Source organism: Opisthocomus hoazin, chromosome 4, assembly GCF_030867145.1.
Source record: "Opisthocomus hoazin isolate bOpiHoa1 chromosome 4, bOpiHoa1.hap1, whole genome shotgun sequence".
NCBI lineage: Eukaryota > Metazoa > Chordata > Aves > Opisthocomiformes > Opisthocomidae > Opisthocomus > Opisthocomus hoazin.
The window spans coordinates 89,865,776-89,893,429 of record NC_134417.1 but is presented as its reverse complement, the minus strand read 5'-3'; the positions used below and the strand labels follow the sequence as shown (position 1 = coordinate 89,893,429).

Sequence of the window (27,654 nt, the reverse complement as noted above, 5' to 3'; positions counted from 1 at the left end):
AGGTCATGTCTGCTCCTGCTCCAGAATTGTGACTAAGGCTTGTTGTGCCTCAGGACATGTCTGGGCTTTTGGGGACAGTCCCAGCTGCAGCTGTGGGCAGGTACCAACGATGAATCACACCACAGCTGGCTGTCCTCTGAGCAGATGGGATGGTGTAGAGGAGAAAAAAATCTGATTAGGCTTATTGCTGGCACTGGGAAGACCAGGGCTTGGCCTGATGCCCACAGTCTAACAATACCACAAATGCAACCGTTGTATGGAGGGGCCTAGCTGGATGCAGAAGGCAGGGAGCAATTAATCTCCGTTAGGCCCAGGAGCTTATGGGCCCCAATAGGGTCAGGCATCCAAATCTGTCAGACTCCAATCCCCTTAGCACCAACAGCCACGCTAGGGCAAGAGAGCTGAGGGCCAGAAACCCCTTGGGCAAGTGTTTCAGTGAGCGTATGGCGTGAAGAAGTGGGGTGGCCTTGTTTTGCTTTTGCTTGCATGGGGGTCCAGTCTGGCAAGTATCCAGAGATGAGAAAAGCAGGACAAATGTCTCTTGTTTTCAGAGACCGAGTGCACAGGAAACAGCCGCACAGGCTGCTTTTGGGTTGCCTAGCTAGGAGGGTGTACATTCCCAGCTGAGACATGCTGTTGGGGAGGCTGGTGCTGGGGGAGAAAGGGCTTCCCTTTGCAGCTGGGCCATAGCAGAGGGGATGCCCCACAGGCCTGGAGATTTGGGAGATGGTGTACTGGTGAATTTGGTGACCAACAGGCTGGAAGCCTTTCGCCCCTGGGGGGTACCCAGGAAGCCTGGAGACTTGCTCCTCGTAATTTTGGAGTTGGAGGTCCTCACTGCACCCAGTAACGTTGAATCTAGGGCTGGGGAGTGTCCCCTTGCTCCCAGAGGACTGGCAGGTGGTGGACATTGCACAGTGTCAGGGAGGATTCCCCCTTCCTTCCCGAGGCTCGTAGGGCGTCCGCAGCGCACTTTGTGCCCGGGCAGTGGGGGAAACCCGTTGCTCCTGAACAGCTGATGGACAACGGGGTAAGGTTGCCCCAAATGCCTGGTGGGAGGGGGTGGTGGGGAAGGGATTCTGATTGCTCCGGGAGGATTGTGGGGGTGTCTGGATTGCGCTTAATTTTGGAAAGGGATGCCCATTGCACCCAGAGCTTGAGCGAGGGGAACCCTCTTGTTCCTGGAAACTTTGAGGCAGTGGAATCCCCGAATCGTGGGGGGGTGAAGGAGGATGCCCGCTATTTCTGGACGCTCGCGTCCCCATCGCACCCAGCTCTTGGGGAAAGGGATCTCCACCGCACTTCGTGCTTGGGGAGGGGGTGACCCCATTGCTTCTGGAGGAAGCAGTGAAGTCCCTATAGCACCCAGTGCCTGGTGGAGGGGGGAAATCCCCATCGCACCCAGTGCAGGGGGACGGGAAGGTCCCCGTCGCTTCTGGAGCCTCTGAGGGTCGCGCTCCCCGGGGCCGCCCCCATCCCCGAGGCGCCCTGGGCGGAGGGCGGGCCTGGCTCCCCCGCCCGGCTCCCTCCTTCCCTCCCTCCCTCCCGCCCGCCCGCGGCTTTGCCCTGGGACGTGCCGGCGGCGCTGGGGCTGGCTCCTCGGCGGCGGGCGGGGGTCAAGGGCAGCAGCGGGGCCGGGGGGGGGGGGGAGATGCCAGCGCCGGGGCAGCGCGGAGGCTCCGGCTGAGCGGGCAGCGCCAGCCCCGGGGAGACACCACCCCCCCCCCCCACCCCAAACCCCGCCGGCCCCATGGCGGGGCGGGCGCCGCAGCGCAGCCTCCCGGCCGTGCTCCTGCTCTTGCCCGTAAGTGCCGAGGCCGGGGAAGGGGTGGCGCGGGGGTAGGGAGGGGACGGAGGGAGGGCGGGGGACGCGCCACGACCGCGGGGGACACACTCGGTCTGTGTGGGAGCGATGGCCGTGCCCCGTCCCTCGCAGGTCCCGCCCGTCCCCGGGTGCTGAGGGACCCGTCCCGGTGTCCGTCACCCGCTCCCTCACACATCCCGTCCCCAGGCGCTGCGGGACCCGTCCCGGTGTCCGTTACCCGCTCCCTCACACATCCCGTCCCCGGGTGCTGAGGGACCCGTCCCGTGGCCGTTACCCCCTCCCTCACACATCCCTCCCGTCCCCCAGTGCTTAGGGACCGTTACCCGCTCCCTCACACCTCCCGTCCACCCCCGGGTGCTGAGGGACCCGTCCCGATGGCCGTTACCTGCTCCCCCCCAGGTCCCACCGTCTCCAGGCGCTGACAGACCTCTCCAGGAACCGTTGCTCACTCCCTCACAGGTCCCGCCATCTCCAGGCAGTGAAATACCTTCTCCCCATGGCCGCTCACCTCTGGGTCCCCTCAAAGCCCCTGGGCTGAGCCATGGCCCTTCTTGGTCCCTGCTTCTCTCTGAAGCAGCCGCCTCCCCGTCCCCTTTCCTCGATGGAAGAGGTTCCCACAGGGACCCCGCTGGAGCCGCAGCTCCCTGCCCCAGATGAAAGGGGTTTTCCTGCCCCGGCCCAGTTCAGCGGGGCACTGGGTGGCCACGTTTGGTGCCCGTTGTCTCCAGCCTCTTGCCCTGGTCCCTCTCCTCGCAGCCCTTTCACCACAGGGATCGGCAAACAGCGGAGGTGAAGTGCAGGGCTCAGCCCGCGCATCCGTCCGAGCGTTCTCTCTGAGCTTCTCTTGAGCCAAGTGTAGGAGAGACTTTTCCTCATGGTTCTTCTTCACCACCAGCTTCTCCCTGGGCGATGCTTGGGTGAGGTGGAATTAACACTGACCTGTGTCAGACTGGGCTTAAAGCAGCTTTCCCAGCCCATGCTCCGAAGTCAGACTGCCTTCTCTGGCAGCTTGTTTTAAGTGATAGTTTTAAGTGTGGTAAGTGATGCTTGCAAAACAAATGTGAGAGATTAAGCGGGAGGTACATTGATCTTGTGCAGAATTTGTCAAGGCTGTCCCTACAGCAGAAAAAAGGGGCAGTGGTCCTTCTGGACTGCAGTGTAATTGACCCATCTTAAACATTTCCTTAGATTAAAAAAAAAAACAACGACAAATTGTTCTATTTCCTTATATTCTGTCGTTTTTTTTCTTTCTTTCCTCTCTGTCTAATTTGCAAAGCAAGATAGAGGGAAGCCAGGTCAGGAAAAGAAACAGCCTCCAAAGGCAAGCAACAATTAAATCTTAAAAGCTTTGCAGTAACTTTCAGAAGACAGAGAATATTTTCTCAGCTCCGCCAATGTCTTTTTTCCCCACTCAGAGATTGGTGCACATGGGATCAGAGTGGTCTACACACTTGCTGTTTTCAGTCCTAAACCAATTCTTCCTAACCTTTGTTTCTTAGTCCCTCTTCCAGGCTGTGTTTTCCCTTACCGATTTCTTTTGGTCTATAGAAATATGTCAGTTTATGTTTAGAGAGGGGGTCTTCTTGCCGATGAAGTTATCAAAAGTACCCAGGTACCGAGAGCTGCCAGACTGGTTCTTTTTCAATGAATCCAAAGATGTCATGTGCTTCCACTGCAGATGTAATCGATGGACAGTTTTCCAGTTCCTCTGTAAATTTTTGTAGATGGGTAGCTGCTTTAAAAGCAAAACAGCTGCCTTGAAAGAGAAAGGGAAAAAAAAGTAGTACAGATTAAGAATCAAAATGCCATTTCCATAAAATGCATTTAGTTTGAAGAAATGTGTACTTGGAGTGTATTCTGAGTGTGCTTACGTGGAGGAGCTTGTTTGGATGTAGCGTACTCGTGTCTGATACAGACTCGTGTGTACGCCTGTGCAGTACATGGCAATAACATCTTGGAAGGCAATCTTCAGCCTTTTGTTGCTCCAGCTGTAGCAAAAGCCGAGCTTTTACTGTTTCATCCATGAACGTTGTTCAGAAATCCATGCACGCTGTTGGGAAATCCATCTCTCTGCTTTGCAGCTGAACAAAACTTTCCACCAAGAAGCTTAAGAGCAATGTTTTAAAACTGTGGCTCAAATCCAAAGCTCTTAAGTTCCTGTTTAACTTGCAAACACTTGAAGGTTGACTCGAAGTCAATGGCTCTATTCACATTTGTGGGCTTGAGAAAAGACATAGCTGCCTGTGGGAGCAGGCCCTTATGCGATTAAGGAAGCTTAAGTTTTCACAGCGGTTGAGCAATTGTGTTATATGGGAACTGCAGGTTTGCAACACTTATGAAATGAGGCAACTTTCTAGTACAGAATTAGATCTGCCACATGAAAATACTGGTGCAAATGGCCTGTCAGATTTCACAGGGCTGGTCAGCAAAAGGGTGAAGACTTGCACAGCAGGCGCTGAGATTTATGCTCTCTTAAAGGATTTCTGTACATTTGCTACACTGGAAAATGCATTTGCTTGAATGTGAAAAACAAACAAACAAACTATAAAACAAAGGCAAATAAATCTTTTGACGTTTTGATAGAGAGTCCTTGCTGAGTTCACATAATTTGGAGAAGGGGGACTTACTCGTCAAGACCAAAAGCAAACCTTGCTGTAATTCATATGCTCTCCTGAGCTGTTAAAACAGCCAGAGCAGTTTGGGTATATCAGCCCATGGTGACAAGTTAAATAATATTCCTGGTCTGAGACTGCCACAACTCAGTCCTACTGTGAATTAGTGCAGTATAAACATCTCATCATGAGAAGCCTTTCCCGGTGTAGTGCTTTGGCAGGGTTTGAATCCGTAGCCATCTCGTGGTAATTACTGGATGTTTGGAGGAGGTAGCTGTGTGCAAGGAAGAACGGCTGATGCATGGCTGACTGTTAGCTTTGCCATGAAATATTACAGTGATATTCATAGCTAGAAAGAAAGCAGCATTTAGCTTTTGTTCATATAAGGCATCTGCTTGCGTATTATTCTCTCAAGAGCGGAGGAGAAATAATGATGAAGTCCTGTAAGCTCTGTGGCCTTTCTGTTGCAGACCGGAATGCAGTTGTGCCTGCCCTGCTTCTCACCTGCCTCTGCTGAAGCTGGTGGAGGAAGACAGTGCCAGGATCTCATCGCAGTGTGCACTCTCAGGTGCAGACTTGTTTAGTTTCAGTCTCATAGGTTTTATCTCTACGTTAAGGTTGCCAGGACAGCTCTTCAGCCCTCAGGCCAAATGCCAGAGAGTGGCCTGTGCCCGTACTGTGAAGCTCCTTCAGCTTCTAAAATGAGGAGACTGTGCAAGCTGCCCACTGAGAATGGTGCATGGTGCAGCCTAAATCCCAGATCATTCCCGGGAACTGTTTGAGATACTGCTAGATTGCTTGGGGCAAAAATGTGGCCAGGAACCATTCTAAAAATACAACAGTATAAATGATTAAGTACTTAAAACAGACCTTTGCACTGTTTGATTTATTAGCTTAGATGGAGTATGCTGTAGTCCCATTGCTTAGGGCTCTCAATGAGTGCCTGAGGGAAGCATTTTCCTCTAAGGCAAACTCTTCTTCATGGGTGTGAATTCAGCAATCAGTTTGCTTTGTGTTAGAGATTACCGTGGGATCCTGCTAGTGATGTGATGATCTGAGAGATTCACAGTGAGGAAATCAAGGTAGTGGATAACATCAACGTTTTAAGGACAAGTGTTTCTGTTTTCTTTTTATTTTCATTTTGCCCTATATATTAGTAAACCAAATATTTTTAAAATATCCTATTAGAACAAACATTTGCACATTTCTAGTCTTTTTTTTAAATAGTTCTGCAGGTTTTATTTTTTTGGGGGGGGGAGGTGAGGAAATGTGGGTGGTGAAAACAGGCTGCACACACTGCTGAATTTCATCCGTTTTAGTTTGTCACTTTCAGGTCTGCAGCACTGCAAACCCAAGAAAGAGGCTTTCAGGAAAAGACGGTTTGCTTTAGATTAAACCTTTATCCAGTAAATGACATTTCTGCAGGAATTTACTTTTCCACTGTGTCTATAAATTGAAACAGATAGATCAAATCTTGATCATGTACACCTCCTTCTTTCTTTTAACCTACACCAGTTTTAATCCCAGATGTAGTCTGTTCTTCCTTGAAGTCCTTTCCAACCTAAATGATCCTATGATTCCATGAAAGTGCAAACATTAATTTATGGATGTAAAGCTGGAGCTGTCCAGCGAGCCACACAGCACCTCCTTGCCTCCTGTAGGTATGCAACCATATGTATCAAAGCACTGCATAAACATTGTCTTTGCCTCCTTATCTTTATATTTTATATTATATCGTATATATGTTATCTTCTATATAACAACCAGCCTTGATAACTAAACACTTCCTACTGGTTTGCTTTATCAAACTATTTCCTTATACAGAATTACTTTCTGTAACTGCTATTCTTTTTTTTTTCTTTTTGTCTTAACAGCTTTGAAAGTAGCTATATTTGATTTGAGCTGGCGAGTGTTGGGTAAAGAGCTGTATGTGTTTTTTCTCTGAAGAGTTGGATAAATTTTGCCATGGCCCTTATTAAGAGAGAAGACAAATAGAAACAAGTCATTCACTGTTACGATCAGTCAGCTAACGAGTACTGTCCTTCAGATGAATGGCTGCTTGAATTTCACCAAACATGACCAAATGTATGAAAATTTCATTTCCAGTTTCTGATGTCACTGTGACGATAATGTTTAGATGCTTCCTGCAATGCTGTTTGGCGTATAGCATGCCATGCTTTCATAAGTACTGGTCAGTTCTCTGGGTCTGGGACTGTTTGGATTGACTCTCACAAGCAGCAGTTCTGCTGTCTCTGCTTGGTCATGACACAGGCTGTGCCACTTGGGAAATGCTGTGGCATGGACAGTGGCGTTCTGAGAAAGCCAGTTCACAGAGCTGGGTTTCGACACCCTATCCTGACCTCTGGGTCCTGAGTCCCTCATCGCTGTGCGAGTGAGCCCACGCTGAGAGTCAGGTGCGGGGAGCGTGCTGCTCCTGCCCGTGCATGTCTTGTTCCCCAGACTGACAGCTCTATTGTGGAGCTAAAGGGGTGGAGAACTTGGAAGCTGTCCTTCTCCAGGAATGACCAATTAAATGGCATGTGTTTGTACAGAAACACAGCTTGTTTTCATTAAATAAGAAAGAAAATTCATTTGGTATTTCAAGAGCTGAAAAGTACTTCTTCAACAGAGCTGTAAGAAAGTGAAACTAATTAAAGCTCTACAAACTTTTGCGTAATCCTGGCTGAACAACTATCCACTCTGGGTTGTGTATGCCGGGAAAGTAAATAGTGAGCAATGCAGATGGAGATTAAAATACATTAGCTGTCCTCACTGCAATGCTAAACCCTTGCCCTGGTAATAGTAGCTGAAGTGCCAGAGAACTGGAAGGCAGCCACCTGCCTTGGAGGTCTATGGGATGATCTCTCTTGCAACTCAGGTTCTTGGGTTGCGGGAAGTTTTCTGAGTGCAGTTATCTCTGCACTGCCTGAGTTCAGGGAGTGCTGTCCTCTAGCAGGGGTGGCTTTTCCAGTGGAAAGGAAGGAGGGAAGAAGGCGAAAGCGAATAAAAGGAAGTGTGCTGATGGGTCAGAACAGGTTGCCTGCGGGGCTGCCAGCCAGGGTCTGCTAGCAGGCGTCTCAGTGCACGGACTAAAGTATTGATTCCCTTTGAGTGGCAGGAGCAGACTCCCACAGCCCAGACATAGCTTGGGTTTCAGGAGGCTCATGCCAGCAGAAGCAGAGAGATGGCCCATGAGCCAGCACCAGGTCTGTGCTTTGTAGTGTGGCCATCACAGGTGTAACCTTTCTGCTTTCTCAGTTCCAGTCCTCAGGGCTACTTAGAGGAGTGCTGTGCTCCTGCTGTTTCCGTGTTTTGGAGGTGAGGACATCCAGGGACCAGTCTGTTCCTTCTGTTGTTGATTGACTCTTTCAAAGCAGAGAGGAAGGCCAGGGTTATCCCTCTGGCTGACAACAATGATGTCTTGGAGCCCATGACAGGATTTTGACTAGGCAAGCTCCAGATCAGATGGAGTGAGGATCTTTCCTCATCCTACCTCATGTCCTGTCTGCAGGGACATCGGATATTTAGTCCATCTTGAACTTGAGAGACCTTCTAGTTTAAAAGAGATTTCTATCTTTAAATATAAAAATAATTTAAAAATACCTTTTAATAGTATGTGGCATAATATTTTAATTATCATTATGTGAACAGCATCCAAAATATTAGAAACATGAGAGAAAAAAATCTCAAAGCCTCCAGATTGCTGATTATTGTTCAAGATACAGTCTATAAAATGTTAATTACAGCATTGCCAATAAAAAGGGTTTGAGAGTAACTATTCTATATTATTCTTTTTACCATAGGGGCGATATGTCCTAGAATCAAGGAATGAAAAAATAATTTATTCTGGAAGGGACTGCAAAAGGTCTCTTGTCCAGCCTCCTTCTCAAAGCAGGGCTAATTCCAAAACCAGCTCGTGTTGCTCAGGGCCTCATCCAGTTTGGTTGTGAAAATCTGAAAAGATGGAGATTTCACATCTCTGAACCTCTTTCCACAACATCTCTGAGCCTCTTTTCCAATGCTTAGCTGTTGTCATGGTGCATAATTTTTAGTTCGTGTCCTGTGAGACTTTTTTCTTGCTGCAACTTGTGAATGATGCCTGCCTCTTGTCCTTCTGCTGTCAACTTCTGAGAAGAGTCTGACTCCTCTGTAATTCCCCTTCAGGTAGTGAAAGCTTGTTGTCAGACCTTCTCTTGTTCCAGTTTTGGAGTTAAATTTCACTGTGAGAAGTGCTTTTCAAATGCTAAGGGTGGGCTCCAGCCCAAGAGTTAGCAACCTAAGGAAGAAGCAATAAGGAAGAAGCAATGGATCAAGAGAAAGAGAATTAAGAATGAGCCAGTGAGGTGACGCTGGTCATCAGCAATGAACTGTCGTGAAGTCTTGGATCAAAGGAGCATTTTATGGAGGATGTAGAGGTACCACTGCTGACATTCCGTGGACAGTGAAAGCAGATATCACTAGCTGATTAAGTCTGGATACAGAATGGGAGGTGGGTTTTTACCTTTTTTTAGGTGGGAGCATGCTAGCAGATACCTGAGAAACAAAGGTTAGGAGCTTACATTTGATGATCTAGGATTGGGAGAGTATGTGAAGTGAGGCCTTGAAGTGTAGTGGCAGTGTGATAACGATGGGTGAGTGATCTTTGCAGCCTGTTCAGGTAGACGAGAGTTTGCCTGGGAGAGCTGGCTGAGATACTGGCATTCATTTGGGTAAATGTGACTTTCAAACTTGAGCTACTCTGGATTCCCAGTGTGTTCTGTCTCCAGTGCACAATCATCTCCTCCTGAAGTGCATGTTCAAAGCAGAAGTGATGGATTGTTCCTTGATAGTGCTTCCTTCCTCCACTGAGTATTAGGGAGCCTAAAGCAATGCCTGCTGAAATAGGTGAGGGAGGTGAATCACGTTTGAGCTGCTGAGGGGATTTATAGTAATGTGAATTGGGTGGAAAAAGTAGGGAAGAGTTAGTCACGGGTTTGGTGTGAAGACCTAGGAAAAAGGCAGATATGAAGGCAGGACTGCTGAGAAGGGCTTGCTCCCCTTCCAGATTCTGAGTATGATATCCACAGATATGGAAAATGAAGAACAAAACACTTTAAGCATGTGAAATTGAAAAGTCTTTCCATTAAACCATTTTATCTGAAGACAGCTGTAGCCTGTGATTCAAATGCTGTTTCTCTTCTTTTTAATATCTCTTGTTGCTTTTGGAGAGCATGGAGGCTTGGTGGGACAAGTCCAACTCATGGGTGGGCTTAAAGAGTTTTGCTTTGTATGCTGTGACTCAGGAAGGCACTTCGCACATGCATGGTTTTCAGTTGATGAAGAACCTCCCCTCTACACCCTTATTCAGCAGAGCATGTAGGCAGATGCTTAATTAAGGCAGATCTCTAAGTTTCAAAGACAGCAGTGAAATTCAGTGGGCTCAGTGTAGCAGATGTGTAAATTTTAAAAATTTGTTTCTGAATAGAGATTAATTTAATGTTATACTTAGAACTGAGCATGTGTTGAGTTGCTTTATTGAACTGAGGTCCTACTTCCCATTCCATACAGGCTTGTGTTCTCTTTCTGCAGACTTCCTGAAGAGCTACAGAATTCATGCTGGCCTCTGAGATCATAGAGCAATGTCTCCTGGATCATTTGGGGTTAACTAGCTAGTAGCATTAGTTTATCTAGCCACTTGGATTAACTTAGAGACCAGTAATGACAGAGAGTTGAAAGAGCTGAAGGACGACTCGAAAAGGAGACTGTTCTTCTTGAACTGTGCTAGCAGTCTTTCCTTTTACTGTAACCTTAGCTGGCTCAGGTTTCAGGTTGCAGATTCCTGTGAAAACTTGTTTTTAGACCATCACAAATGGAGATTATTTTTCTGGAGAAACAGAGCCAAATGATTGTATACTGCCAAGTGCCACTGCACTAGCAAAGTTAAGTTACGGAGTTGAGAAAGGCCAAAGACATCTTGAAGCAGAGGGCTGACCTTTTTTGGTTCTTCAACAAGGAAAGTATTTCCACCATGCTGGCTCTCTTAGCACTGTCTTTTAATGAGCATCTCTTTTGCATACTTCTTGAACATGAAGTAACCACACGACCGTGAATATAAATCCATCCTGGCCACAGAAAAGATTGCCTTCCCCTCTTCTCCTAGGCTGTTCTCTGTTTTCTCCTTTAAGTAACGTTCTTCACTCTCCTGGTTGTGTGTATTCCTGCAGGTGATTAGCAGTCGGCAAACGTTCTGGCTCTCCTCACCCTCTCCCATGTATTGCCATCTCTTGTTAGAAAGAGCTTCTCAGGCATTTGTTGTAAGTGCATTCCACTGAATACCAGGTGTTTTTCCCAAAGCATCTGTTTTCACACACACAAGTACTGGTGATGGCAGGAACCCCTGTAGAACTTGCCAGATGCCCACCTGCCCTGTAAACTCCCTAGCTGTATTTGAGCAGAGTATGGGTTTTGTCAGGGAAGTTTTGATTTTACTGCATCGAGCTCTTTTGCTAATTATATTTTTGTGGTGAATTTAGATGCATCTGTTTCCCTAAAACTGAACTTCTGTGGACGCAGACTTAACAGCTTTTGCATTTAATTGGACCACTGCTCTGAGACAGTCCTTCCCAAATGTTCAGGTGAACACTGGATCTCATGGTAGAAGTAGTGCATTTGGAGAGCTTCACTTTGGAGAGTTTACCATTCAGTCAGGAGTATTTCTCAAATTAATTTGTTAGAATGGTCTAGTTGAAGAACTAAAAATTAAATACGGGTTTTCTTTTTTTTTTTTTTTCCAGTGCAGGGGCGAAACTATGAAGTGGCAGCTCTTTGTGTGCTGAAGGCAATTTCACTGCACTGTTGATCTTGAAACAAGGTAGAATTTAATGCCTCTGCACTCCCAGATTTTTTACAGAAACCCATGGGAGGAGGTGCAGCAGGAGTTTTAACAGCAGTGCCACTTCACAGAAATGAAGGATGGGAATAAGCATCCTCCTGACATGATCCATGCCATTACCGTAGATGTCTACTCAGGAGGGGAAAGTGCTTTGAGTGTATTAGGAGCACAGATGGCTACTTTAGACTGAGACTTCTTTTTTATGTGGCAATGGAGACACAACATTGATCCTTCTCTTGTCAGCTGTGGACTGAGCACAGGTTTTGTGGTTGGTAACTACAAAATTGTTTGGTGTTGGAAGGTCACTTCATCTTGCTCAGTGAAAGAAAGAAAACAGTTGTACTCCAGATGATTTTATAAGATGGTGATGTGTTCATGTCTTCTGTAGCCATCAACTCTAAGAATGCTTTTACCTCTCCTTTTGTATATAGCATCTAACAAGAATTTAGGAAGGATTCATCAAAGTTACTCTGTCCTTATAGTGAGCAAGACCCAGCTAAAGTAGTCCGTGGAGGTTTAAAATGTGGCCAATGAACTGGATCTGAAAAATTGCCGCTTCTCTTCGTGAATTGCAAAGGAATCCCCAGGTGATCAGCTCAGCTGCTGCGCTCTCTGTTTTGAAGTCTGAGCTATTTGAAATAAATCCTGTTGCTTTTCTGCAAGTGGCTTTCTGATGAGATGCTGTAACAGTTCCACGAGATGCATTTCTCTAGGACCTTGTAAATACTAGATACTACTTTTTTTCGAAAGGTAGAGTTTTTGCTCATACTTTGAGACCATGTGTCAGACGTCGGCACCTCTGCTTTTGTTCAGCGTGCCACCAGCGGATGTTTTACAGGGAGGTGTAACAGCTTTTTCTAAAAAGCTGGCTTTTATTAGACAACTAGAATATGGTATCCAGGAATTCTTACGTGAGAAGGGGAAAGCGGAGGGTATGCATCTGTCCATGTTTGGCAGCATTCGCTGCCTCCCAGCTTCCCTGCCCTGTCCTGGCAACAAATGTTGCACTGTCATGTGTCATCCTTTTCCACTTTGACTCCTCCCTTCAGTTTTCAGTCATGCTGACTTCATCTGCTCTGCTGCTTCATATTACTAAAGTTACAAGATGCTGTCCATTGTATGTCATATTCATATATCATATTGCTAAAGTTATAAGATGCTGTCCATTGTATCTCTATGGCAGCCCCGTGCCTATATTGACCATTTTGAATCCTATTCATAGCTTTGGGGGCTTGTTTATATTACTGTAGCCATTTCTTACATGCTTGAGAGAAGAAAGCCACCTCTTCAGTGCAGGTGAATTACCAGTACCAGTATTCATTTGTTTTATATCTGTATATATCTCACTACCTAGTGGAACACAGTAATCTCTCAAACCAAGAGCCTATGTTAATTGTTTTAAAATTAAGCTACAAGTCTTCTCTAATCTGCATGAAATAACCACAAGTTCTGGTGGGAACTGAGAGGAAGCAACAGTATGATGGGTCAGATATTTGCCTATGCCCAAAGCTGTCCATATGGATCTATTGAGGCATGTTATATATATCATGTAATGTTGCATATGTGTTTTTATGGCTTCATGTTAGTAATTTGTGAGAGTACTTGTGGGACAAGGAGCAAATTCTGCATAAATAAATGCTTACAAGATTGAAGTCCTTCCATTTGCAGACGATCACGCCCTGCTATTAGTGTCTTGCAACTTCTAACAATGTAGCATAGCAATACGTTATTCTCTCTTTGTTGCCCTTTTCATCTGCCCTTCCCATATCTAGAGGTGATCTTATGGTGAGTTCCTCTGGTTGTGTCTCGTAGTTGCACACCCTCTGACAGAGATGAAGACCTTCCATGGATTAATGAAGAGCAGTGACCATGGCCAAGGGGAAAGGTCTAACGAAATGACCAGGAGAGATGCAGATAGTAATGCACTAGAACAATTCTTCCACTCCTTTTCTGAAAGTCCTCAGGAAGCTGACCAAAGGCTACATATATTGTTCTGAAGAGTCAGAATTGGCCTAGATTACAGACTATCAGTTGGTGCCTCTGCTTTAGAAAGTAAAGGACTCCTTTTCGCCTTAATCTTTGGCTCAGTGCTTTATTTTTATTTTGTTCATAAATGTCCGCAGAGGCACAGAGAAATTAAGATAGACATTTCTGTGCGTCTTTCAGGTAAATGTGCAAGACAGTGTAGAATTGATTTGGTGGGAAGAGGTCATGGAAAAGTAGCTGTCTTACGAGAAATGCAGTTTGAGTAAAGTAGTGCATTAGTTGCAAAAAGCAACTAATACTTCAAAATATATACACAGTCATAGGCCCAATTATTTGTCTTTAAAATTCTACATTACTTAAATGTTCCTTGTTTTGCTGGTTTTTATTATTTTTAAGAGGGTTTTTTTAGGCTTTTTGGGTTTGTCTGCTTCAAATACAATTTTTTAGAAGCATCATACACAAGAAAGCTGTTCACTGTGGTTAGTGGAGAGAAAATGAAAGCAAAAGTAACGTCATACGTGGAAGGCACTTTTCCCTCTAGCCAAATAAACCTAAGCTGACCCTAAAGCAAATGTGACATTTAACCTTTCTTGTTCCTACACATGCTGTGCTAAGCTTGACCTCTGTCTGTACTTTCCCATCATCTTAGGAAGCGGACAGCTGAACATGCAGTGTATTTACAGTACATGGAGATGTCTCAAGTTCCTTCTTTGAAGTGAGATAGTGCTTTGGCCTGTGAGGTAGCAGAGGGGTGGAGGGATAGAAGGGAAGAAATGCCTCTGCTATGTCAGCTCACGTGACTGAGTCCGACAGGAGACATGACTACTACAGAGTCTGCTTTCTGGCAGGCTCGGCTGGTGTTCTGTGCCTTGTAAGATGGCATCTGCCCTGGCTGCAGAACAGAGCCATTGCCGTTCTCTATCTCCTTGACCTGACCATGCACGGTCAGTACTCTGGAAGACTTTGCTGTGGGAGGCAGGAGTTCGAGTCTCCCGGGAAGAGAAATAGCAGCTTCGTGGTGTTTATTTGAGAAGAATGAAGTCTGAGAAAGGCTTTTTGTTTGTATGTCAAGACTTCCTATTTTGTAAAATAACAGCAAAGTGAGAAATAGATAGAAATGGTATTGAACAAAGAAGAGTTGTTCTTTAGAGACCAATATTGGTGATGAATTCTATTGTCGTGATCATTTACTCTGCTTCTCATTAAGTGACAAGGAATTCAGTGACATAAAAAGGGTTCTGCAATCACTTAACACATCTTAAAGCACTGAAATGTAACATCAACATTCAAGAAGTATGGTCGTTTCCCTGAGTAAAAGCTGCCTGTATTATGTTAGAGTCATTCTCCGTAAATAGAAAAGCAACGGCATTTTCTGTGTTACCACGGCTTTATATCCCCTCAGAAATAGTCAGGAAGATTTTGTTTCTTAGTTTGAAAATGGAAGTTTCTGTCATTGATGTGTCACTCCTGAATTTTCTCACCGTGTTTAGTTCTGCCTGTCTTAAAGAGCTTTTGAAGAGCTTCTCTTGCTTCAAGCAGCATCCCAACTCAGCTGTACATTGAGATGTGCAGTTCCGTGGGCTTCTCTTCTCCGTCTGTAGTGGGCACTTCAGTAATTTCATTTTGGAGTGTGAAAAAGACAACATATTCCTTGGATTCAACTCTAAATATACAATTCCTAAAATTTGCTTGAGGATGTACTATGATCCTGTATCAAACCTGCAGCTTTCTTGAAGTGCTCGATGTTACTGCTCTCTTTCTCACTAGCATTTGCCCTCAGTGGAGGGCTCAGCACTCTGAATTCTGAGGGTCAGAAACTTGTATCACTTTTTACTGCTAAACAGAGCCAAGGATCACTTCATAGGGATGCCTACTTTTCCTATACAGTCAATGGAAGCACTTTCCTCAAGCCTTCTGAACTGCCCTTTGCTAATTCCTGTCCCTCTTGAATATGTAAGGATCTTTAGCACCCATGTAACCATTAAAAGTTGGTTCAAAAAATTCCACACGTGTTCTTTAACGGGATGTGATTCATCTTCTCTATTTTAGGCACCTCCTTTTAGGTGAGATAAATTGTGTCCTGAGCTTTGTTAATGCTGTCGAGTAGCTCCCACAAGAAGAGGTCCAGGATAGGTGGTTAATTTGTAGATGCCTACATTTCATCAGATGAATTCATCTGATGTCATGGAGCTAAGCAAGAATAACTGTAAATCTTCTCTGTCATGAGGGGGTGTCTGTACCTGAACCAATTATGAATGGGAACTGCTATGAAGGTGCTGGGGATTATTGTGCTCATGAATGAGAAAATCTGTTCTGTGCTGGTGCGTTACTCTTTGTTTCATTTTGTTTCTGTCTGTCCATCCAGATAGTTCTCCACTGTGAATCTTCTGTGAACCTGCCCTTGTCTATTCTACTGGAAAAGTACTGTGAAGCTTTGTCAGCCCGCACCAATGTCACAGGTATTTATTTCTTAGTTTGTTGTTGGCTTCTTGTTACTGTAGGATCTGTTTTCAAAGTGTCCTTGCTCCAGGAACATCTTTTCCTGCTGAGATAAGCATAGTGCCTCCAGCCCTGGGTTTTCATCTGCAACAATATACAGTGGTATGACATGGAAAGAAAACTTTGAATTTTGTACACCTGGAAGAATCTTCAGGTGAACTAATAATGACAGCCCTTTTACATAATTTAATCATTAAGCTGACTGTACTCACCAACTGATGTGATAGTTGAAGCTCAGTACAGTTAAAGTGTATCCAGACTGGTCCAGACCCGTTGCCATAGGTTGTCTGCATTTCTCCAAATGCAGCATGGGACATCCAGGTCGGGCAGGCGAGGACAGGTAGATGTGCTAGTAAACTCCAGCCCTTGTGTGACATTCACGGTAGAAACTGGGGTGCTCTGACCAGACTGACAGCTCATACAAGCTAGGGATGACCCTTGGACAATTTCAGCCAGATTAATGGAGTATTTACTGTGAGAAACACCAGTCCTTCAAATCAGAACACAGTATGTACATTTAACTGCAAAACTTTACCATTTCTGTTTGTTGATCCCACCTAGCTTTCTAAGTAAGGACAGAAGGCTTTTCTGACAGAGAGGTAGGGCAGGGGCACTTAGGGGCACTGGCAGTGGAGTGGAGGGAATATCACATACTCTCCAGAAGGCTGACGGCAGAGAGCAGGAAGGAGCAGGGGGGAATATGGTGCCTTTGCTTTCCTCATAACCGGTTTTTGAAAGCAGGGCAAAGCACTGATTCTTGTGCTTGATTCTTGGCTAAAATGCACCAGCACAAAAATGATGTTGTAAGAGATGTCAGACTGGATCCAGCTTTGCTTCAGAAGTGGGAGAGGCACACGCAGAGCCACTCCTCTGCGGGGTGACTGGGGTGTGTGTGCTGCAATGAGTGATGCTACTGGGGGAAAAAGCAGCACTGTTTCTTTCCCCCTCACTTCTCTTTCCCCTGATAAATCTTCATGGAGGGAGGAGATTAAAGTGTGTTGTAATAATGTAGATATTACCATTCAGCCAGTTCTCCAGCCCTGAGAAATGACAAACGAAATGAGGCTCAAGGAGTAAAAAATCTTTCTGTGTAATAATTCATATCAGTTGTGTTTCACTCTGACTGTATCAATTCCTTAAGTACAATAAGCGGATCTAGATAAGCTGATCAGACTGAAGTCTGAAAGTTCTGTTGCCTTAACTGCCTCTTAATTTGCATATAAATGGGTGTGTTGACCTGTATTATGAATCTAGCCTGAGCTCTGCAACTTGTGCCATTGTGTTTCAGGGAGCAAAGCTGCTTCATGTGGTATATTTGCTTGTATAAATTTTAATGACCATGTATTCCATTCTGTCACTGGAAATAAAGGAAAGATAGATGAGGCTCTGTGAAACTTTCCATAATTTTGGATCTTTCTTTCAGGTGTTCTTTGCCTTTTGAATTTTTTGTAACTATAGTTATAAAACTTGCCATTAATTCGTGATGTATTTTCCATTGTCCAGAGCTTCTATTGCAAAAAAAAAAAAAAAATTTCACACCAGACCATCTTAGAAGCTGGCAAACAGTTTACTGCTCAATTGTTGACAAAAAATAGTTTTCTGGGCTATTTACATGATGCCTGAACACAGGGCATCTTCTCAGGCTGAGTGCAGCTACTATAATAGCATTTTGATATGAAAAGGGAAGAGACAAGTCACAGCAGCCTCTCTTCTATTGCGCTATCTTTGTAAGGCATTACTGATCAGAAAGGTAAAGCACTGCTTTGAAATTAATAAAACTTGGTTATTATACAGAGACAATTCAACATGCAGCTTTTCTAGAACATACCTTCCCACGATGCCTGTGACCGTAGCCCTTTCTGCAGCATGCTTCAAAATCTTGTGAACCTCTACTCTGCTTTGAGCATGGGCTTGTGCATGTAGGTAAAACCCTACGCTGCTTCATGCTCAGACCGGCTGGACATAAGCCCAGACTCAGGCATAAGCATGAAGTGAATTCTGGGACATACTAGGGTCAAAAGCTCACTTTTTCCTTAGCATGGGCCAATGTACTTTTCTTGATATGGTGGATCATCAGTATGGTGCTTCTAATCACTACCTGTTCCTTCTGTCTTCCATGACAATTGCAGGACCTTCAGAAAGGTCTGGGCTATTCAGCTGTGAGTCTTCTCACTAAAAATGGAGATCTACAACACAGCGATCTCCTCTTCACAGTCAGTAAAGTTCTAGTTGGTACAGTTAAAGTCCAAAGCATGATTTCATCCTAAACTAGGATCCAAAATGGAGCAGAAATGAAATGCTTTTTCTTTAAAGTGATCCAAGAATAAGAAGCTCCTGTGACTAAGTCTACTATATTTTTTTGATGTCCAAAATCAAATGAGCTGTGTGCATCTTTCATTTTGAACCCTCATAACAACAAGAATCATAGAATCACAGACTCACAGAATCACAGAATGCTTTGGGTTGGAAGGGACCTTCAGAGGCCATCTAGCCCAACCCCCCTGCAGTGAGCAGGGACATCTGCAACTAGATGAGGTTGCTCAGAGCCCCGTCCAGCCCAGCCTTGAATGTTTCCAGGGATGGGACCTCCACTACCTCTCTGGGCAACCCGTTCCAGTGTTTCAGCACCCTCACTGTAAAACATGTCTTCCTTCTATCCAGTGTAAATCTACCCTGCCTTAGTTTAAAGGGAGAAATATTGAAATATTGGTGTGCTCCATTCAGCAGCATGGAAGCAGACCATAAAGTCTGCAACATCTGAATCTTTGCAGATGTCATCTTTCAGAGGGGAAAAAAACCGAACAAAACCCCCCTAAGGAGAGCCATATTGAAGAAGATTTATTTATGGCTGGGAGAACAGTAAACATTAAAGTTTTGTAATTGGTTATCTTCCTTGTCTCTTTTCCAGAAGATGCTGTTAATTAGTCCAATATGTTAATTTCCTCCTCCTATAATTACTAACTTCACTTCCAAAATATGTTCACACTAAGTATCCCAAACAGATGGCATAAGATGCTTTTGAGTTTCATGTATGTGTAATTTCACTGAATTGCTGATTGAATGACATTGTAAATTCAGTCTGAAGTGATTTAAACCAAGCAATACTTTTTTCAGAGGTGAAAGGCTCTGTATTCACTCTCTCTTTTAGGTGGTGTTTCCTTGAAAAATCCCTGGATGACACCTTCATGATTGCTTGGGTGCAGCTTTTGAGCTTAGTGGGAATGTGTGTTTTTATTTGTGGACCTGAAGAAGAATTTTATTTAATTATTACTTTACTTTCATCTATAACAGAAATCGGCTGAAATGGCAGGATTTTTCTACAGTGACTCAGCTGAAGATGTTCCTGATGTTGTAGTCACCTGATATGTTTTGGCTAGAATTACAGTAATATCTGGATATCCGGATGACCGGATGACTGTAAATCTATGTATATGTATGAAACATTCACTGAGTTATAGCTTCAATTTTTATAGGAATGTAGAGGAAGTGGGTCCTTAGATCACACTGATATTCCATGGGTTTTGTCATGCTTCCCTTCATATCCTTTGACTTTCCCATTTTATGTTTCCACTAGAGACTACAAGTCTTTTCTTACATCTGATCCTACTCATTTTTGATCTCCGTGGAAATCTTTTGATCCCATTTTTTGATTCATTGACATGTTTGGTCACACAATCTTTAAGATCTTGTCAAAAGATGACTCATCTGAAAACAGGAATTTTGTCCAAAAAAAATAAACCAGAAGGTTTAAACAAACCAGAAGGCCAGGGCTACTGTGCTGATTATATCAGTATAAGAATTACATTCTTTATTTTCCTTCTCTTTCTTGCCCTTCAGTCACTTTGAAGGCTGTAATTTGCATTTATGATGTTTAAGGCTATTCAGACAGCCCAGTAAAGGAGAGACAGCAGATTAGATGTTATGCTTTTCATTTTATGAAGTCCTGGGATTCACTGGAAGCAAAAATTATTTGTTCCCACTGCCGACTGGATCCTCTTGAGGTGGGGGTTTGTTCCTTGCCCTTATTCTGGTCACTTTGTGGTTACAGTGAAAGACTGTTATCTCACAAAAATAATGTAAACCTCCTGATTAGAAGTGGTGCACCATTCCACCTGCGCAGATTCTGGTTTATACTGCTCTGATGTTGTTTTCTCAAGTTTCTGAGGAAGCTCTGGTTTAAGGAACGTGTTGGTGGGTGTGGGAGAAATCACTCCGAGCATCCCCTCCGTCCTCGTTCTTCCACAGCTTTAATTGCTGAGTGTGATGTCATATGGTATGGAAAATCCCTTTGGCCAGTTTGGGTCAGCTGTCCCAGCTGTGTCCCCTCCCAGCTTCTTGTGCACCCCCAGCCTCCTTGCTGGTGAGAGCGGGTGAGAAGCAGAAAAGGCCTTGACACTGTGTAAGAACTGTTCAGCAATAACCAACACATCTCTGTGTTATCAACACTATTTTCATCACAAATCGAAACATAGCCCCATGCAAGCTACTATGGAAATTTTAACTCTGTTCCAACCAAAAGCATTACACTTTTATAGGCCCCACACCGAATCTCATCCAACACATCTGACGCAAGTTTGCACTGTTTCTCCTGGACAGGCATTGGTGTCAGAGTCCAATACCTTCTGACCAGGTTATTTTAAATATTCCACATGTGGAGGGTATGATGGTTAGTGACAAATTTACTTATTTGAAGATTTTTGATGTTCTGATTTAGAAGAGTGATACAAAATGTACTGAAAAGACGATAATAAATGTAAGTTACACTTAGGAAAATATAAGAATTGCAATACACAATTTAGTCATAATACCAATGTGATCCTCATTACTCGTCTCTGTAATATGCTGACCATCGGGACACTGGGTATCCCCAGTCACTGGGAAGGAGTATGTGGGTTGAAGCCAGCTCAAGCCCGTTACAGTCTTCAGAATTCTTCAGTTAGTTGTTTCGTTTTTATACTCTCTGTTGGGCTGAGCCACACATACACTCCTCCCATGCTGGTCTGGTTAACTCTGGGAGACATTCACACTCTTTTAATGAACTCAGGGAGAAATATTTACAACACTAGTTGATCCACTCAACTGTTGATAGCTGTTCATCTAAAATAAAGGCCACCCTCCAGTCCCTTTTGTGTTGAAATGTCAGCTTCTTTGCAACAGCTGTGGTTGGTCCCATCCTACATTATTCCCTGAGCTTCATGGGCACAGCACATCTTTGAGCTTTCTTCTGTTGTAGGGTTTTATTGGTCAGTCACAACTGGCCAAAGCAAGGTTCATTCGAGAGAAGGATTTCTGAAATCTCATGCCGTTCTGAAGCATGAATCAAACTTCTTCTCTTGTCACTGTCACATTTCAGATAACTTCTTAATATGGCTATCAGTGTTGAGCTACCAAAGACATCTTCTTGCCTACAAGTCTCATGTAAACAATTATGGATAGCCTTACACTCAAATGCTGCCGTATAAGTTATTACCACTTTTCAGATGAAACTGTTCACAAGTATGCTAGGCAGCAGTAAAAGCAACTTCGGAGAGGGAGAGAGAGCATATATACTCACATGTAGCATGTGCAGGTTATTTTTTTAAGTGTATGTTGAAAGACAGTAGCTGATAGCTGTATGTTTCAACAAGGCCAAATGCTGGGTCCTGCACTTGGGTCACAACAACCCCATGCAACGCTGCAGGCTTGGGGAGGAGTGGCTGGAAAGCTGCCTGGTGGAAAAAGATCTTGGGATGATGGTTGACAGCTGGCTGAACAGGAGCCAGCAGTGTGCCCAGGTGGCCAAGAAGGCAAATGGCATCCTGGCTTGTATCAGGAATAGTGTGGCCAGCAGGAGCAGGGAGGTGACCGTGCCCCGGTACTCGGCACTGGTGAGGCCGCACCTGGAATACTGTGTTGAGTTTTGGGCCCCTCACTACAAGAAGGACATTGAGGTGCTGGAGTCTGTCCAGAGAAGGGCAACGCGGCTGATGAAGGGTCTGGAGAACAAGTCATATGAGGAGCAGCTGAGGGAACTGGAGTTATTCAGTCTGGAGAAGAGGAGGCTGAGGGGAGACCTCATTGCTCTCTACAGCTACCTGAAAGGAGATTGCAGTGAGGCAGGTGTTGGTCTCCCAAGTAGCTAGTGATAGGACGAGAGGCAATGGCCTCAAGTTGGGTCAGGGGAAGTTAGGTTAGATATTAGGAAAAATTTCTTTACTGAGAGAGTGGTCAGGCATTGGAACAGGCTGCCCAGGGCAGTGGTGGAGTCACCATCCCTGGAGGTGTTCAAAAAAGGTATAGATGTGGCACTTCGGGATATGGTTTAGTAGGCATGGTGGTGTGGGTTGATGGTTGGACCTGATGATCTTAGAGGTCTTTTCCAACCTTAATGATTCCTTGATTCTATGATTTGCTGTGTGATCTTTGTCATTCAAGCCTAAATTAATGAGATTAAGATGCAAAAGTGCTCCCTCTGTGACAAAAATAAATACATGTACATAAGGGTTGCTTCAGACCTTTGAATACTGGTTCTATGTTATGGATCTGGTTCTACAAAATAAATAAGAGAGTGTGTGTGTGTGTGTGTATTGGGGGGAGTGTATGGGTGTGTTTGTGTTTTTGTAGAGTGGTGACAAAACCACGTAAAATGGGGAGAAGTAGCATCCTAATATGTGGGTTTCTTGTTGAAATGAAAATTTGAAAGATTTCTTCAGAGAACCAATTAAATATGTCACTTAATTTTGTCACTATTTTCTAGATTACATTTATCTTTATTTTGAAATACGCATAAAAAAGCAAAAGATTGTAAAGCTTCATTTCAAGTATTAAAAACTGTCGAGTTCATTTTTCAGAAAATTATTCCCCATCATTTAGACAAGAAAGTGTTTGAAATCTTGATGCTATGTTTGTGCAGTGTCTCTGCCACCTTGGAGCTGGCCATTCATTACAATGCTTTTACTTCCATCATTTTTTATTTTGATGTTGTCCCCAGACAGATCCACCTCTGTGAGTGTGACACAAATGCAAGTGTCTCTAAACAAGATTTTGTAATTCTTGCGAGACAGTTGACGTTGCAGACTCTGAATTATTTCATTTTTAAATGGTTCCTGTTTTCTTGGAGCTTTACTCAAACAAAATATGAGCTTTGTAGGTTTTGTTTGTGGAGGATTTATCTGTGCTACTCTACTGGAAAGGGTTCTTTCATCTGTGTCTAGCTAGAATGCTTTCTTTTTCATCCAGATTCTTTGTGCTGTGTTTATTTCTAACCCAGAAGCAACACAGGCCTTTTCTCAAGGCAATCTCTGTGCCCATTGTAAGGGTGATGATCGTGTGTATGGCCTGTTTGTCTGTGGGAAATCTTTCAGTGTTAAGATGTTCAGTTCAAAACATGATAAGCAGGGGTTGACTACGTGGTTAGATTTTTTCCTTGGTTCACTCTTTATATCTGATTGGGGCTTCTACCGACCATGGATCTCTGCAGATCAGACAGGAGTGACCATGCTGGGCTTGCAGGTGTTTCAGGATGGCTGTGTGTGCTGGTCGTAATACCACCATCCTGATGTGCTGTTAATACAGGCTTGACTGGGTCATTTCTACTTAATGCGTGTGTGGAGTTCACCTCTGTGAACTGGGCAGGTGGGACTGAACACAGTTTCAGAACGAAAGCTAATAGCTGAAATTAGCAGTGCTTAGGAGCCATTGCACTGTTTGAGGGGGTCTTATGGATTCATATGGTGGGGGGCCAAACTCTTTTCAGTGGTGCCCAGTGAGAGGACAAGGGGCAACGGGCACAAACTGAAGCAGAGGCAGTTCCAGCTGAACATGAGGAAGAACTTCTTCACTCTGAGGGTGACGGAGCACTCGAACAGGTTGCCCAGGGAAGTTGTGGAGTCTCCTTCTCTGGAGATATTCAAGACCCACCTGGACAAGGTCCTGTGCAGCCTGCTCTGGGTGACCCTTCTTTGGCACGGGGGTTGGACTAGATGACCCACAGAGATCCTTTCCAACCCCGAACATTCTGTGATTCTGTGACTCATCTCACAGATTACACCTCTGAGTATTAGTGTTTACATGTAAGTCTGAGCTCCAATTATTGTCAGTGGAATGGGATTTAGGTGGCCTCACATGAGTGCCCAGTGGCCTTTAAGATGCTTTAGTGTAACCAAGACCGCAGAGCTGACAGAAATTACACAGAACCTGCAAGAGACTTATGCGCTCTAGAATAGCTGCTGCTGGCTGGAAGGTGGCACGAGGTGCCTACGTGTGGCCATCTGAATCCTTCCTTAGATCTCCAATGACTGCACTAGATGAACTAGATGAGTTGAACTAGATGTTCAAATCAATGTAGACATCCCCATATAGGCACTTGCACACAGGAGTTTCACAGAAACTGCAAATTGAACACCATATAGCGTGTAGTCTGCAAGTTGGGAGTTAAATCCGCATTTATAGCTCAAATCCATATATGAAATCTTCTCTGACAAGGTGATTTAATCACAGATGCTTCGGCCACCAAAAAAAAAGTCATCAGTGTTTTGCCGTGATGCCCCTGCTGCTGAGTGCACACAGGCTGTAGATTTTGCTGGGCTGACTGCTGTTAATTTTTAGTATTCAATTTCAATCAATCATTCCTTTAGTAGATGAAAGTTTCATGACAGACAAATGTATTTGATAGCTTGCTTTCTGTGCAGAACTGCAAAGGCGAGACACTCACTGTTCCAGGGGTTATTTATTTCTGTACATTGCACTATTCTGTTTCTTGGAAACAAGATTTGGCCTCATTACATCTCTAAATATCCCTCCGCAGCAATGGCATGGCAGCAATTCTCACTGTTGTCCCTTCTGATTTTCCCAGCAGGTCACATCAATGAGCACTTCCATTTATAATGATACTTGGATGAGCTATTCATTTTAACATACGCTTTGCACTCTCTTGGCATCAGCCTGCTGGCTGAAGCTACATACGCTGCTCCTGCAGCTGCCTGCGGGACACTTAGGAATGCGCTTTCATCACATCCACAAAACCCGGTTACTGCTCACAGGCATAAAGTTAACCTTGAACATCAACATTTGCATGATCAAAGCTTGAACTAAAGACACAGGCAATCTTCCTAGCGCTTCCTATTTTCAGATGTTGCAATAACACTATTTAAATAGAGGTGATGATGTTGGTTTACTTTCCCACTGCCTCAAATGACATACCAGGCAGTCTAGCACTGCTTGCTTGTACTTCCCAAAATAAAGCTGACTGTGTTGTATGTTGTTGCACAACTTGTATTACAGCCACTGGTCCTTATAATTTAAAAATTTGCATTTATTCAGTCTGGTGCAGTTCCAAGGTAAGGATATGTAAAAACTCTCATGTGTTAAGAAACTGTGTAGACAGTCCAACAAGTTCTGTGGTCCACCAGAGAGGATTATTTGCTGTACAAAGAAAATATTTATGGTGGGTTTGGGGTTTTTTTGGGTTTTGTTGGGTTTTTTTTTTGTAAATGGTTTCTGGATGAGATATATAAACATGTCTAAAGGTTCCCACATTTACCCTAGGTGTCCAGAGGCTGACAAGTTCTTCCAAAATTTACAGAAAAAAATCTCTAAGCTGTGTAAATGAGACTTTAAAGTGCTCAGCTGTTATAGTGATGAGGGTCACATAGAGAGTTTTGCATCTTTTGGGGGGTGCTGAGTTTTTTTCATTAGTAGCTATTGTTTCTGGCTTGGCCATGTGTTGTGGTTCTGCATGTTTCAGTAAGAAGTTGCTCCAGTGCCTTGATCCCTTGAATGGGTGCTTTTGCAGAACCTCAGGAAACGACCAAATGAAGTAATCTTGGCTTAGAAGAGGGATCAACTACACCAGAAGCAGTGGAAGTGATTTAGGATGAAATATCAGCTCCCCTGATATCACTTGGAATTTACACTATACAGGAAGTGAACAACCCTCTGGACGTCTTCATCAAAACAGTCTCTCAGTGGCATCAGCTCTGAACTGACTGAAAAGAAAATCTCTAGCACGTCAGCCTCGAGTTGCTAAGATGTTGGGTATGTGAGTCTGAGGGAGGACTGTAGGAGATGGCTGCTGACGGTATGAAGTCAGGGCAGATCCTATGATCCTGTTGGATACTAGAAGCATTTACAGTGATCAACCTGATGGCATTGCGGCGGTGGTTCCATGCTGACAGCCTGGGATGCTGTGAAGAGTAAGGGACAGGACAAGTGAACAGCGTAAAGTTTTAGAGGAATGCAAATAAGACAGGCATAGCTCATAAACAGAAACATGTTACAGTGGGAACATGGTTTTACTGCATATTTCAGAAGAGTGGCACACTTCAGTCCTGGATCTGTCACTTCTGCATGATATGTTCTCAGCAGACTTTTGATAATGACTGTTACAATGCAACACTTCATCAAATGTACTTAAATCTTTGAATTTATACAGTTGATACAATAAATAACATTTGCTGAATGTGGTTTCAAAATTAGATATATTTTTTTTGTACACTTGGCAGATAAAAATAAACTCTGTAGAATCTCTCTTTTTGTCAAGTTCTGCTGAACAGATGGAGTGCCTTTTCTGTTCACACGGAATCACGTCAGTGAATCTGGCCTTAAATGAAAACACCTCCTGTCTGCTAAATCAACATTTCTCTCTAGGTTTGTGGGTTGATGAGGCCTTCAAGCAATGAAATAATGCTGGGGCCAATCTAGAGAGTAAACCCACATAACAATAGTGATACTACAAACTGCTCTGTTTGGAAGGATGGGTGGTTCAAGAGGATGTCTGAAATATGTAGTGCTGGAGGATAACTTATTAGGAAATGAGAGAGGTGGACTAGAATGGGAATTTGTTGTTGTTGTTGTTTCTGATTTCAATAAAATGCTCAACACCTTATGACCCTGTGACTAAGCTGGCTCTCCGGTTTAGGAATGAGCCTCCAGATGTGCTCTTGTTGACATGCAGTAGTTGCCTTTGTCTCCCTGCTTTTGACAAAATGGATGTTTCCATACTTCTTTTGGAGGAGTGTCCCTGAGCCACACTCAGAGCCAGATTCACCACATGGACAGACCAAGGTGCAACTAGGCTCCATCCATTCTTTGTGAAGGTGTATTCATAAACTCTGTGTATCTTAGGCCCCTGTGTGTAAACTCATACCTGCCAGCACTGCCTTACCTCACTAGCGTCTTCTGAAAGCAAAAAATAAGGGTGACCTTCTACTATCTGTTATTAGTACGTTACAAGATGTGCTCAAAGATTTTTGAGAATCCAGTGGATGGTCTGAGGTAGAGAAAGTGGTTGGATGCATCATACTTACAGATGCTGTCATGGCCTACTGTGGACCAGAATGTGAACACAGACAATGGATCAGAGGTCCAGCTTGTAGAAATCACCTATTGTAAAGCTGCAGCTGGCAGCTCATCCCTCCTTGTTTAGCTCTCAACTGCATCACTTGGTCTGCCTTTTATGAATAAAGCCTGTTACGCATGGAATTGATTTGCATTGGCCACCAGCCCTGAGGTGGAGACATCTTATTGTATAGTCCCACTTATAAAAAAATAGTTAAGCACTAAAGCCAGTCAAAATGCAAAGCTGACCTGTACAGCTCCAGCTCTATATTATTCAGCTTGCTTATTCCATTACAGAATAAGAACTGTGCAATTTTTTTTTCCTCCAGGCCTTCATCTTGCTCATTAAACTGTCAAAGTGTGGAAGCTGGCTGTATAAGAAAAAGATAATGGAAAATGTTTACACAGTTTATGTAATCCACTAGGACCTGAAGCGTTCAGCCACTTCACCTTGTGTATATCTTTACCTGTATCAGAAGACTTGTTCACTGCAGTGGTACACTCCATTGACTAATGTTACTTGTGCGCGTAAACATGTGAGACAA

At 44.2% G+C, this 27,654-nt stretch overlaps 1 protein-coding gene across 1 annotated transcript in view; it reads left to right on the top strand.

The window, feature by feature from the left end:
- The first annotated feature begins 1,615 nt into the window (after positions 1-1,615).
- CRHR2 (corticotropin releasing hormone receptor 2) overlaps positions 1,616-27,654 on the top strand; it is a 163,435-nt gene continuing 137,396 nt past the window's right edge. Inside the window, exons 1-2 of the mRNA XM_075419851.1 lie at positions 1,616-1,804; positions 15,660-15,753. Of these exons, the coding sequence (XP_075275966.1) occupies positions 1,751-1,804; positions 15,660-15,753 (148 nt within the window). The 5' untranslated portion in view covers positions 1,616-1,750. The remainder of the gene's footprint in view (positions 1,805-15,659; positions 15,754-27,654) is intronic.